The sequence below is a fragment of the Tinamus guttatus genome, unplaced genomic scaffold (genome assembly GCF_059628265.1).
Source record: "Tinamus guttatus ecotype Peru unplaced genomic scaffold, ASM5962826v1 Tinamus_guttatus_pri_ptg000293l, whole genome shotgun sequence".
Taxonomy (NCBI): Eukaryota; Metazoa; Chordata; class Aves; order Tinamiformes; family Tinamidae; genus Tinamus; species Tinamus guttatus.
The window spans coordinates 80,604-95,420 of NW_028288827.1; the positions used below are offsets into that span (position 1 = coordinate 80,604).

Here is a 14,817-nt window from a genome sequence, read left to right on the forward strand (position 1 = left end):
CTCTGGCTCCAGGGACATCCCTGCCCACCACGTTGCACCCGCAGCCACGAGCATCTCCCTCTACATCATCAATGTGCATTTGCTTCTAGACCTCAGCTAATGCACGTTTAAAGCACGGCTCTTTACATAACCCCAAGGGCACATTTTTATAAGCAGTACAGCATATCTACGCTGTGCCATTTCCACCACTGACAAAACTCCTGCACCATTCAAGCGCCCGAGTGACAGTCTTGTATATGGAATAATTGTAGGTCTCTGCACTGAAGTGAATTATATTTAAAATTTTCCTGTTCAAGCTCTATTTGGAAGAAAAAAAATACACCTGATTTTTATAGCTCAAATCTATGAAGTTAAAAAAATTAAATGAAAATTAATTTTATAAAATTTTCTCTGTGGCTGGCAATCAGCTTACCCAATCTATTTTTGATCCATCCTATTTCATTACCCAACGGCAGGCTTCAGGTAAAATCCCCATGGAAGGTAGCTAGTTAACCTGAAAATAAAGAACTAGAATTTGAGACCTCTCAGCAGAAAGTGGTGCCTGGGTCCTCCGGACTGCAGACCCTATCGTGGGTGGTGAAGGAGTCTGAAAACAGGCTCCAAGGAGCCTTCATTCAATGAAGGGCTCGAGTCTACTGCCACGAAGACAAGGTTGAGCTCCTGCTGCCATTAAATGCCCTATCTTCACTGCATTCACTTACATTGAAAGAAATTCAGAAACCAAAGTTACACAGTCAAATATATATTGGAGACCTAAGTGACGATGCTTGTCAATTTACTTGAAGGCAAACTGTCCCTACATTTGATTTTTATTTTCCTTAAACTCTATGTAAAAGAAATTCTTACACTACACCTGGGAGAGAATTGTGAACCCTTGGCATAAGCTTGCCAAAATTCACAATCCTCCCTCCCTCCAAAGAAGCTGTTCCGGAGGATCCCTATGGCCAGCTGTGGTACACCAAGTGCTGAAGTGTACGAAACTCATGTGCAATGCTAAGAAATCCTTAAAAAGCAACAGCTTGGGCATACTGCAGCTCCAAAAGCAGGTCTGAGGCACTGCCTTCCATGGGAAGTCAGCGTGCCTCTGGTTATGCTATTTTATCTATGATTTAACAAATTACATTAGGATGTAAGAAAAAAAAAAAGAAAATTCATATATATAAAAAAACAAACATCGTATGCAAGAAAGCTATAAACAATCTAATTGGATTTTTCACATTTCTTCAAGTCTGGAGATACCTGCAGCGTAGGACAGCCTGCCCTAAGCATTTTTGCTTAGCTATTTTGAAATCAATAATTGCTTCCATGAAAATGTTGCCTATTAAGAAACTTATTAAATGACTAGTAAGCAAAGGACTAGCACGGCATACACTGAGAATCGTCTAACCAAGTAGCCCGTGTCTCAGGAGGGGATTTATTTCATGACACAGCTTTTTGGCACAAAACCCAGCATATAGGGTTCCCCTCACCACCCCTCTGGCTGCCTCAGACTGTATCATCCTGCACTGCTATCACGTCCCTGTCCCCACCAGGCCACCACCCTCCACTACTTTGTGTTGACTACACTTAACCAGGGCTTTGCTGTGCAGGGACCAGGGAACTGATCTAGCTTTAATAAGCAAAACCACCCCATGCTTGTTACCCTTTCCTTTTTTAGAGCCCTGCAAAGGCCTGATGACCACAATATAAAAACAAGCTGGCTCAGTTCCTTATTCCTGTTCACAGTTAGAAGCTCACGGCTTCGTTGGTACACTGGAGACCTCCTGGTAGCCATCAGGAGATACTCACCGAAGGACCATGAGAAATATGGTGAAGGAAATTTTATATATGATTTACTCTTTTGCACACTTTGTATAGCACAGATTCACTTTTCCATTAAAGAACACAGTAAGAAAAGAGCATGTATAAAAGCGAATTAAAAATCATGAAAAATGGATGTTTAAAACAAATTAATGATTGGTCTGAATGAAAACTCCGGACATAAATCTGAGTAGAAAAGGCAGCTTCAGCATCATGTCTGTTTTAATTATTTATTTATTGGTCCCACACTGGTAGGCAGCAGTGGAACAGATGCAGCAGAGAGATGGAGAAGAAAAAACCCCTTTTTAGCCATTAAAAGTTTATGTACTTCAGTTATATCATTTCCTAGGACTTAAAAACTTTTAAGTTTCTTAGGGCATTCTTGCACCATTTAACACATACTTTCACAAATTTGTCTACATACACAAACATATATGCATATACAAGTGGAAGTATATATGCATATATGATGTGCAAATTAAGTGCATGTATGGAGGAATACATGAATATATATGTGTTATCAAGCTGTCTTCCTCCCTCTGAGCTTTGACATGGTCACTTGTTTGCCTAGGGAAGCAAATTAAGGATCTCTTTTCATGAAACCAATATCCTTCCTCAAGCAATAGGCCACATAGAACTGTAGTCCTTGCATTAGGTATAGAAATTAGTATTACAAACTTTGGCCTTACTATTGAGGCATAGATGAAGGTGCTTGATGCAACCACCATGTCCCCAAATGTCCCAGCTTATTCCAAAGCAACATCACTTTGGCATGGAAGCCAACTCCTACTCTTTAAATACAGATGCGTGTGAGGGGTGTCTTTCTGGAACATCTGGGATTCCTAATCACATAGGTCACATAGCAACTTATGAGAGGCCCTAAAACTACAGGTCTTGTAAGGAATTTATTATGATTTAAGACAAGATAAGGTCGCAAGGATACAGAGGAAAATGCTGCAAATGATTTATTTGCTCTATAAACCAGTCTGTCTCTAACGAGCAAAACGCCTCTAGTTTCTACACTGCATGCTGACAACAGTAACTAAGAGATGCAGGTTAAGGAACCCAGTTCGTTGAATTACAGTTATTAAACTATTACAGAAAATTATTCTTCTTCTTTATTTATTTTAGGAACTTCTATGGCCAACTTTAATGCTAGAGAAATACAATATGTAAAGTCTCAGACAGGTGTGTCCTGGAACATGTTTTAACTCTCAAAACAAAATAGGTGTTACATATTTATTCTCAAAAATAACAAGCAAGCCAAAAAAAAAAAAAAAAAAAACTAGGTAACTTTTTAGACATTACTATATAAAAGTTCAAATGAGCATAAACCAAAGACACTTAAGTAGTACAAATATATTATTTAAGTCCTTACAAGTCTCTGTCTCGTAATGAAGCTAGAGATTTTCCAACAACCGTGCAATTAAATTACAAAATCATGGACTATGTGTGGGTAATGGTTTAGCAGACTGGCAAGAGCCCCGTGCATATACAAACATCCTGAATTTGACCCAGGATGTCTCTCTCAAAGCCTCACTGGGAGTTGTTTTCAATAATATTTAGGCCTTCCACCATACTGCAAATGCCAAAGTGCTGTTCTTAAAAATAATGTTTTTAACGGCATGGTATAAATACCATGAAATGCAAATGCTTTCGAAACAGCAAGTTGAGAGTGTACAGTAAGATCCTTAGCTATGAATAGTTGCGGTTTTGCCATTTGTAAGTGTATTTTTTTTTTAAACAAAGTTTCAGACATGATGTCATTCATAGACGCTCCTGTATTTTGCTGCTGGTAGTTGCTTACTTGTCACACTTTTGATAAATCTTTGCAGCTTTGGGGATGCACCACTATATTTTGAAGAACTTAGTAGAACATTAAGCTCAATACTCACGTAATCGGGAAGTGGAGGGTCATTTGAACTGAGGGAACCTCTTAAGGACTGCGTGGCTTGCTCCAAAACTTTGTTGTGTTTTTTGGATAATAAAGAAAACAAACTGAAAAAAAAAGAGGGGAAAAATATTCAAGTAAATTCACAGTTAATATTCTCAGATAAGACGATCCAGCCAAAAGAGATACTTCATTATATACATGAATAGGAATAGAGACATTTTTAGAAAGGCAATGCAATGCACAACAGTTGCATCTGAGATAAACAGCAGCAGGATTATAGATATTCTAAACAGTAAATTATAGGAAGAACATCACTTTTTTGTAGTTTAGTTCTTCAAATTCAAACTATAACAGAATTAATGGTATACATTTTATTTCATAACTGATACATATTCATTAAAATGTAATTTTTAAGTTCAGTATCTCATGAAATATACTTATTTTCCTTCCTTATCATTAGTATTTATTATTTCAGTGACCTAATTTTTCAGTATAGAAACATTCGAGTCTGTTTGGTTATTCAGGGGTTGTGTTTATGCAATTTATTACAATGTGTATTTCTCAATTTTATTTTAGCTTGTCAATGAAGTATCACGTGAGTATTACAAATCTGTGAAGTCACAGGTCAACGCACACAGAGAGAAAAAAACATTTTTTCATGCATTTTGAAAAGACCATGTCTTTTTCAAAAAAAAAAAAAAACTACTGTTTTGATGGAGTTAGCAATCCTATATCATTAAAAAAAATCTCACTGCAACTCTTTCATCAGTCATACAAATAATAACATCCCCAGATGTTGCACAGTATTTATATATTTACAGGGGCTGCAACTGCAGACTTCACAAGATAGCACCAAATACTGAAACCCAAAGATGTTGGGGCTTCACAAATGCAACCCAGGACAGACCCCTCTCACAATAATCTTAAAGTGAGTTTGGGAGAGATGCTAGTTATATTTGGATAACAATAAAGCTGCACAGAGTCTATATTTTCCACCAGGAAAAATGCTGGAAATCCTCTGCTTTTCCCAAAATGGTCTATTCCAGAGCATGGATCTGCAAAGCTTCTAGATATTCCTTCTCCTGGCTTTTTCTGAGACTTTGGATCGAATGGATACTACTTTGCTGGCTGAATCGCTCTGGTTGCTTTCCAGCCTAATTTGAATGCTTGCTTATAAAAGTGATTTTTCATGTGTTCAGAAACCATTATGATAATACTGGTGAGAAATACTTCCCCCAACCTTGGTATGGGTTACCATTTTAAGGTTTCCTGCATTTAAAACCTGGCATCTTTGTAGAGACAGAAGTTCCCTAGACTACCTGGAACAGTCCTTAGAGGGTAGGGCAGCTCTCTTGACAAATAAACATCAACACAATTCTTAGTGCTTAAATGTGTTGCTCTTTCCATCAGGTTACACTTGCTGTTGGGACAGGAGCAGTGGCAGGCTCCTTGCTCACCAGATTCAGTTAGAAAAGACTGAGCCCAGTTTAACAATCGAAAAAATAAGGGGCAGCATTGTGTTGTAGATTGCATATATTTCTTGGAATTGGGCCAAATTCAGTGCTCTGAGGAATGTGCTTGGAAAGCTTTTCTGCCTAAAGAAATGTTGCTCAGAATTTGAGGAAGTTGCCTTTATTTTTTTACTTCCTTAAAATGTAACATTGCTATCATGGCCTTCATGGCACGTAGGAGTAAGTTCCTCGGAGCAGCAGGGATTTGTCCCCTTATTGTTAGTCAAGGGTCTCAGGAAAAGGCAAGAGCTTTTCCGACATGTTTTGCCAGAAGTCCCAGGGAATGTTTCTCAAGACCAAATCTTAGCTCTCAAGAGTCAACTCAAGAAATTCTACCACTCTCCAGCCCCTCTTCAGTTGGGTTTCTCTTAGACAAGGAGCTTACGCTGAGAACAATCTTCGCCACACTTAAGGCATCCAATTAATCCGCATTAAGAGCCCACAGAAACATGTTCAGCTGGAGAACTGGGATTTTACAGACTGAGCCATGTGCTCAAGACCATATGGACAAAACAGGGATGGCCCCTTGGCTGCCAGCGCCCAAAGCTCCTGGGGATGCTCCCAGCGAGGCGGGGATCACCGGGCTCATCACTCGGGCTGATACGGCCTGGGCATCAAGCAAAACTACAAAATGATTATTCTGTGATGGTTATAAGAGCTGAGAAATATTTAGGCTTTTCAGGATAACACAACCTGACTCTCAAGTGGTATGAACCCCTTTTTCTTAAAAGGGTGAGTAAGACCAGGAAACCTGCTTTGTTCCAGCATCCTGGATCTTCTGCTTTCCTTTACACTATCAGACAGAGTCATGCACAGCCTTGACATGATATAATTCCTGGGAACAAATGTCAACCTCCCACTGATTCGCAGCTATTCATCAAAACTCCGAGAACATTCCCCGTTAGAAGGGGAAGAGGCAACAAAGAAATAAGATATATTAATAGACTAACCATCCTTTTCCTTCCCATAATCAGCTATTGTATTCGCAGAGTGAAATTTTTGTTCAAACTGGAATTTGGATTTGAAAACTGGTCATTCACCTGAAATAGCAGTGCTACTTTTAGAAGCATGGGGATTTTTGAGTCTTCAGATATTCTGCCATCAGCACCATCTAGTGCTGCCGAGACAGAATAAGCAGCGAGCGCTGACCTAGACCTGTTTGCTGTGGGGCGGGAGGAGTAGCTTACCTGGAGCATCAGCCTGTGCCAAAAGATACAGTTTATTTCATGAAGAAGAAGAAAAAAAAAAGAAAAAAGGACTTTGATCTATTTTTTTTTCCTCCCGCATACACAGTGTTTTGGCTCTAAATTAAATTTAAGTATAAAGAAAAGAACTGGGGATAGGATTTTGAAAAAAAGAGCATTTATACAATAGAAGTGAAGAGGGAAATGCATATATATTCATATTCCTGCATGAAAGTGGAATATCAGAAAGCAAATTATTTTCTCTGGCAAAAATGGAGAGAACTGGGGAAAAGGAAGAGAAAGGAAAGGGAGGGAAGAACTTTTCTTCTTCATATCTCAGTTTTTGCTTCCTTAACACAACTTAGCAGCGTAGAATAACTAAACAGGAGCGCTTGAACACGGCATAACCAAGCCCTTCGTGCTTGATTTCCATTTCTAAAGTGGCAAGGAGGAGGTAAGTCCTCCTATACATTGTCTTTGGCACCAGGGCTCTCCTTTGCAAAGTTCTGCTTTCCTGCCACAGCTCATCGACTTTGCACCTGCGCTGAAACACTTGTTTGTGGGACCAGAGCCCAGAACTCCAATATTCAGGTTAAAAGAAACCTCTCCTTCCCATATCAGTTATGCTTTCCAGACAGCAGTCCCCAAGATCAGTCGAAATGACCCAGCAGGATGAGGGCACCAACACATAGCCAAGAATTTTTCACACCAAGAATGAAAACAGACCATAGAACTACAGTCAGAAAGCAAGAGAAAATATACCAAAGGAATTGCTTTAAACTTTTCCACCCTCTATCTCCAGCTCTGAAAACCACCTTGTGAAATACCCATTTCACTTGTAGAGTATCAGAGCAGATTTAGCTACAATTCTCCAAAGGCATTCCATGAAATTTAGCTCACACAGGTCTTTTATCAGCAGCAAACACTGCTGGCCAAAGCAGGTACCTGATTCTGAAGCAGCCACATCTGCACTGTTTGCCAGGGAGTTATATATGTCTTTATATATACACGCACATTCGCATATTTTTATTACGCACACACGCATACATATATGTGTGCACAGATACATACCCACACTCCTGGGTAAGATCAGATATGTGTATATATATAGAGAGAATGAAATATATAAGTCACACTTCTATTCTTGCCCTACTGAAGACGGTCTGAAAAGATCAAATTGAAAATTAAATACTCTGCATGGCCATGGAGGTCAGCCCACATAGCTTTACCATAACAGGGGTTTTTCTACCACTACATTTTCCCCATTTCTATGTTTTTTGCTATGGACAGTCATATGGACAGGCTACGGAGCTACAAAACTTTTGATCTTACCCATCCTAAATTTTCCATAATAATAATAAGAAATTATGTTGTGAACAATTCAAATGTATTAATACCTCAATCCAGCTCTGTCACAAAATTACTTATGGATCAATGTTTGACAAGCAAAATAATCAGCTGGACTAACAGCTAGATGAAATAACAGCTGGGATGTATTACAGATCATCAAATCAAGCTACAGATGCACTGAACCAACAAGGAAGACTCAAGCCTGAATGATAAACTCAAGGTCTCATATTTCTGATTTTCAGGAATTATGAAAGCACTGGTTTCTTAATCCCCCCAATACAGAAGACTTTTTTTTTTAGTTTAACACAAGACTGGACCTTGATCAATAAAGAAATGATTACAGACTACACAGTAATGGTTGTTTAAGTGCAAGTGATTTGATTACATGGTATGCACACAAAAAATAAAATTCAAACCAGGAACACACAAACTTAATGTTCTCAAAAAGCTAATTCTACAGAGCCTGGTGGGGTGGGCTTAGGGTGAAAAATGCCAATAATGGGAAGTCATGTAACAACTATGTTCTCGATCCACCAAAAACCACAACTGGCAAAGAAAAAAAGCTATGCTATTCTGCCAAAATTTCTGCCTCGTTTACAGGAGAGACTGAAACAGCTTGTGAAGCATCCTAAAGATAAAAGCAAATCCCTAATTTAGCAAATTAGAAGCTGGCAGAAATTGATAAGAAAATGAAAAAAGAAAAATGTTGTGGCCAGATTTAAAGACACAATGAGAAGGAAAGGCTCTCTGGTACCTTATTTTAATTTAATGGGATGACCCAAGATAATCCCATGCCAGTTAGTCGTAGGCAATCCTGAGTGCTAGGTATCCTGAGATGCATTCAGAGGAGGACACCAATGGTATAGAAAAAGACACCTTATCAAGCTTAAGCCACATTTTTAAGAAGACAACAAAGAAAATTAGGCGAGGAAGTAGCACTGCTGGAACAACTGTTGGAGCATTCTTGTCATTTATATGACTTTGTTCCATGCAGATTTTTTTTAGTAAGAAACAACAATGACCAAAAGCAATGTCACATGCAAATATTGAATTTAGGTAGATTGAAAAATTACACACACACACAATTTTCCAGTCTTTCTAACAGGGTCTGACAAAAAGATATTCCTGGCCCTTCTAAAGGGCAATAGCTGTTTAACTGAAGCTACTGAAATACTCTCAGTGATGCAGAAATGACATGTAAGATGCTACACATCAGTGATACATGATAAGGTAGAACGGTTAGAATTCGCAAATGGTGCGTTCATCAAATGCATTCCAGTGACAAATAAAGAGAAAAGGACATTGCTATTAGAGTTTTCTTTTATCTTTCAAGAATTCAGATGGAAAGGGAACGTGTGATTTAATGCAGAGGAATTCTGAGGCACAAAATTAGCAGAGACCTGGAGACACTGTTCACATCTGATGGCCTTTGAGCAGTAGCTAAAAACGACTAGATCAACTAGATCAAGACCTTTCCTAAAGCACGTCCAGGTTATACAGCAAAAGACAACTGGGATTACCAAGAACCTACAGACATGGGGAACGACATTGGCAGGTCTTGTTTTCACCCTGCTCCCTGGTAGGAATAGACATGTCTATTCACAGTACAAGAGGGTTTTAGCAGAGAAAATCAACAATTGCTGCAATAACTTAGCAAAGGATGGAAATTGTTAAAGACTGGAGAATTTAAACATTCTACTTCAACCATAGAAATTTCAGACTGGAAGAAGGAATAGACTGAAGGAAGTCTGCAGGGCCCTGGTTATGTTGGGGATCATATAATCTCTAACAGAAAGATCTCCAGCACAAGATCACATGATCAAAGAGGTCTCTGTAGTCTTAAAAATATATGCATTTAGGTAATGCTCTACACATACTGCATCAAAATAAATGGCAGGAATTTTGCAGCATAGTTTGCACTAATTTTCACTTTTTTTTCCCTTCATAAAACAATCTGAAGAAAGAGCCAGACAACAAAAACATCCTAGGAGACATCTCAGTTCACAGCATTTGCGAGAACAGTAAGTGACAGTAAGAAAATCACTATCAGCAGGATCAGCAAAACTCGAAAGGCATCTTCAAAATGAAATTCTTTCATTAGTAGGTTAGCGTATTTACATCACACATACAAGAAAGGCAAGAAGAGAAACATCTGTCACTTGTGCTGGCTTTTATAACTAAGCCAGCAATGATTAAATAACATCTTAAATTTCTTAAGTCTTTATGAACATTTGGAGAAGTTTACTTGTCTGTTCAGGTAGGAGGGACGTGATACTTGGTTGAAAGTGGAGTCACAGAAACAGGAAGGTTCTTGTCAGAGATTATACGGGGGTGGGGGGGGATCACAACCCTCTGAATGTCCCTTTGCTCAGAAATGTCAGATCTCTATCTGTCCCCAAACCAGGGAAAGGCTGAAAGGCACACCATGACAACAGGATTAATTCAAAGGCAATATTATAAATATCCTGGAAAGAAATAATCTGGAAGAATTAAAGACTAAAAAGAAGCTTCAATACAGGGTGAAAAAAGATAGAGCCTTTTAAGATGGAAAAATCAAAAGGAAACAATCACTAGGCTGGGAAAGCAGGGGAAGAAGAGGGACAAGGAACCACCGAAGAATTTGGAGACTGCCTAGATACATAGAGCACAGGCAGAAAAAAAAATCCTCAGTAAACTTGAGTTGGATACTGGCATTAACAGCAATTGAAGAAAGGAGAGAAGCAACTGAGGGAGAGAGACCTGGGAGGGAAGAAGCAAATCCCAGTACCCTCTCTGCTCTGATTAGGCTTAGGCTAATGCTAAGTGCAAAGAAAGATGGAAAACTGAAAGAAAGGGACACTTTCAGAACATGGAAGGTAAATTACATGGCTGGAGTTATATGGCATTATATGCTGGAGTTATCATAGAATCATAGAATCATAGAATGCTTAGGGTTGGAAGGGACCTCTAGAGATCATCTAGTCCAACCCCCCTGCACACGCAGGGACACCTAAAGCACGTGGCACAGGACTGCATCCAAGCGGGTTTTGAAGATCTCCAGAGAAGGAGACTCCACAACCTCTCTGGGCAGCCTGTTCCAGTGCTCTGTCACCCTCACTGTTAAGAAATTTTTCCTTAAGTTCCTATGGAATTTTTGATGTTTCAGTTTCCGGCCATTTCCTCTAGTCCTATCAGCGGCCACCACTGAAAAGAGACCATGACCGTCCTCTGCACTCCCTCCCTTGAGGTATTTATATACACTGATTAGATCCCCTCTCAGCCTTCTCTTCTCCAGGCTGAACAGGCCCAGCTCCCTCAGCCTCTCCTCATAGGGCAGATGTTCCAGGCCCCTGATCATCCTTGTAGCCCTGCGCTGGACTCTCTCCAGCAGCTCCACATCCCTCTTGTACTGTGGAGCCCAGAACTGGACACAATACTCCAGATGTGGCCTCACCAGGGCTGAGTAGAGGGGCAGGATCACCTCCCTCGACCTGCTGGAGACGCTCTTCTTAATGCACCCCAGGATCCCATTGGCCTTTTTGGCCACGAGGGCACACTGCTGCCTCATGGTCAACTTGTCGTCCACCATGACACCCAGGTCTTTCTCCGCAGAGCTGCTCTCCACAAGCTCGGTCCCCAGCCTGTACTGGTGTCTGGGGTTATTCCTCCCCAGGTGCAGGACCTTGCACTTGGCCTTGTTGAATTGCATGAGGTTTTTCACCGCCCAGTTGTCCAGTCTGTCCAGGTCCCTCTGGATGGCAGCACAGCCCTCTGGGGTATCGGCTACTCCTCCCAGTTTGGTATCATCAGCAAACTTGCTGAGGGAGCACTCTGTGCCTTCATCCAGGTCATTGATGAATAAATTGAACAGGACTGGACCAAGGACAATAGAAAAAAAAAAAAAAAGGAATAAGGATTATATCTCTCCCAATTCTAACTCACTAGTAAGCTTCTCAAGGGGAAACTTTCAGTTACCTAAATGTTAAAAAATATTAAACATTCTCTGAATACAAGACTATTGGAGAACTAAAGGCTCCTCCTACTCTCCACACTCATACCCATGACAAATGTATTATTGTTCTGAATTGTAAAGAATTAAATGTAAGCCATAAACACTGAAACCCCACATTATACAAATGTTCCTTAAACAATAGGCTTTTACAACTCATCCATGAACACTGCCATTTTATTAAAGACAACCCCTTCACACAGAGAAGATCTGAAAGCATCTTAGCTTCAAAGTCTGACATCTTGACTTTTAAATCATACCTCAATTCCTCTACATTTTAACAACTCTTCTTCTAGATCGCATTTAACCTATTGCTTAAGTTATTACAGAGAGTAAAACTATATGTTACGGAAGAAGAACTCTACTCACAGCCCAGCATAGACATTTCCACATGAGGGATCTTTGAATTGCTCAAAGTTATCAGTACCTATAAATACCTCCAGGGAGGTAGTGAGGAGGATGGTGCTGGCCTCTTTTCACTGATGGCCACCGACAGAACTAGAGGTAATGGCCACAAACTGAAACATCAAAAGTTCCACAGGAACTTAAGGAAACATTTCTTAACAGTGAGGGTGCCAGAGCACTGGAACAGGCTGCCCAGAGAGGTTGTGGAGTCTCCTTCTCTGGAGATCTTCAAACCCGCTTGGACGCAGTCCTGTGCCACGTGCTCTAGGTGACCCTGTGTGTGCAGGGGGTTGGACTAGATGATCTCTAGAGGTTCCTGCCAACCTTGAGCATTCTATGATTCTGTGAAAAAACCCAGAGTGTGCTGTCTTCACAGAGCTAACATATGCAGAGGAAGTGGTTTCTCCAAGCATCGCTGATGGACTTATTCATCAAATAGTACTCAAAGGACTAGGGAATGAAAAGGACTTCATCCCAGTGCTGAAGGATCTGATATTTCTAGGTTCTTTTCCAGCTAGGTGACTAGACATATTTTTCTGTCTTTTCTTCTCTAATATCTTATCCAACGTCTAAGTTTGTGTCTCCTTGGAAAGAGCAAACAGCTGAGACACACACCCTGTTAGTAGGCAAACCCCAAAGCATCACAGGAGACTTTAGCATGATCCTGAGTAAACAAATTATTTCTATCCCATCTTCCTGTCAAACAACAGGCATTAAAATCATTTTAAAAACTCTACACTCCTGATTGTGGTCATAATACACTGAAACCAGAAGAAAGCACTTCCTTACTGTGCGAGTGGTTGAACACTGGAACAGGTTGCCCATAGAAAGACATCCTATAGCTCACTTGCCCTTTGCAGATAAACTGTTATTAAATAATTAGAAAATTATATGTTCACCTTACACCTGTGGTATAAAGTATACAAGCAAATTCAGAAGCAACTTCAAAAAATTAAGGGAGACTTTGCCTTCACAAACAGGATCTCCTGTGAAAATGGAATCAAGAAGACAAACACACTAGAAAAACTATGGAACTACAGAATCTGAGCGGGTGAGGCAAAAGTAAATATTTACGAAAGTTAGTCTAGAGTTTAATTTGCAGTGAGTGGGAAATGTATTCTTCAACTGAAGGCATAAACTGTTGTGTAGTTCCTGGACAGCTTCCAATGCATGCTGAAAAACTGATGCTCCTATCACTAGCAAAGTAAAAGCCAAAAAAAAGCAGTAAAATCTTTCCCCTGCATATTGCTACAGATAATCTCATTCCTCTTTCGTCTGAGATGCCAAATAATACCCTTGTAACTTTGCTTAGAAGACAGAATCAGGGAAGGATAGGGAATACTATGCAGAAACATCTAAGTCACATTAAGATATAAACTCAATAACCAGAGGGAAAACTCTTGCGGAGGAGAATCCCTCAGGCAAACCCCATAGAAGCTGCAGATTCGGACAAAGCATTTAGCCAAGCGCTATTTATCTGCTCTATTTTCCTGTATTTTTGCAAACTAAATTCAGGAAGGCTTAAAGCTATGGGGGAAAATATATGTAGGCCAGTATAAACAGAACATGTGTTTTTAAAACTCAGGGAGGGTCAGGCTAATTATAGGGTTCATTCTGAGCTAAACAGCCACGAATCTGCCTTAGAAGTCTCCAGACATGAAGGCAATTCCTTTTAATATTCCCTGTGTTTGCCCTGTTAACATTTTATAAGAAAAGTGAATGGGCAACGTGTCCACAGTATTTGCAGCTCATCCACTTGCAGTTAATTCAATAGAGGCAATGTTTCGGAGCTGCTGAGAGAAGGCATTTGCCTTGAATTAGGGCAAAACTCTGTGGGTGAGAAGCAGAGGAAATTGCTGGAGAAAGCAGCCCAAACCCAACTCCCACCCAGAAAAACAAAGACAGACTCTGAACAACAGGCCATCAAAAAGAAAATTAAAGAGACCTCACTGCCATGCCACCCAAGGACCAACTCCTTACCCTTCGAGCAGCTCCTGCTTAACACTGGCTGGTTTCAAAGCACATTGTGTCTGTGTGTGTGTGTTTATTTGTATGCAATTGGATCGTTGCTATGTTTATAATGAGAATTGTTGTGCTACCTGGCCAACACTTCTCTTATACCCCCAGCTGAGACTTAAATGATACACACATCTTAAGCCACCTAACTGGGGCTATCAAGAGCTTCTGCTGGGGACATTACAGAAACAACCAAAAAAACCCCAAACCATGACATTTCATTATTTCCACCTCTCACTTCCTAAGAGGAAAGACATTTCTTCCAATCCAAAAGCATTCTCTCTAATTACTCTAATTTCTAGTTCTTAGAAATAGGCTGAAATGCTTAAAAAATTTCTGATGAGCATTGTAGTGCCTCTGATGGGCTACTCAAAGAGGAAAAATGCAAGAAAAACACAGGATAACATTAAATATTTAGTATGATATATTAAATACTTTCCAATATCGAGACCAAGGTTAAGTGTAATATTTCCTGTAAAAGCACAATAACAATGTACTTGAAAAATAAATATCACAAGTAAAAATTGTCCACCTCCTTCATTGTAATGTCAACATCAATCCCCTCTGCTGAATTTCTGTAGATTTATGTACCCAGATAAAAACTTTCAAAATGGAGCCAGGCATAAAAGAACCTCTTCCAAAGGAAAATTCACATCAAAATAGATAGGA

The 14,817-nt window shown here is 39.9% G+C and overlaps 1 protein-coding gene across 2 annotated transcripts in view; it reads right to left on the reverse strand.

Annotated features, from left to right (window-relative positions):
- The window catches only part of DYM (dymeclin), a 187,103-nt gene that overhangs the window by 48,473 nt on the left and 123,813 nt on the right, over positions 1 to 14,817 (reverse strand). For both annotated transcript variants that reach the window (XM_088527844.1, XM_010217755.2), the window contains one exon: positions 3,696 to 3,798. In XM_088527844.1, the coding sequence (XP_088383970.1) occupies positions 3,696 to 3,798 (103 nt within the window). The remainder of the gene's footprint in view (positions 1 to 3,695; positions 3,799 to 14,817) is intronic.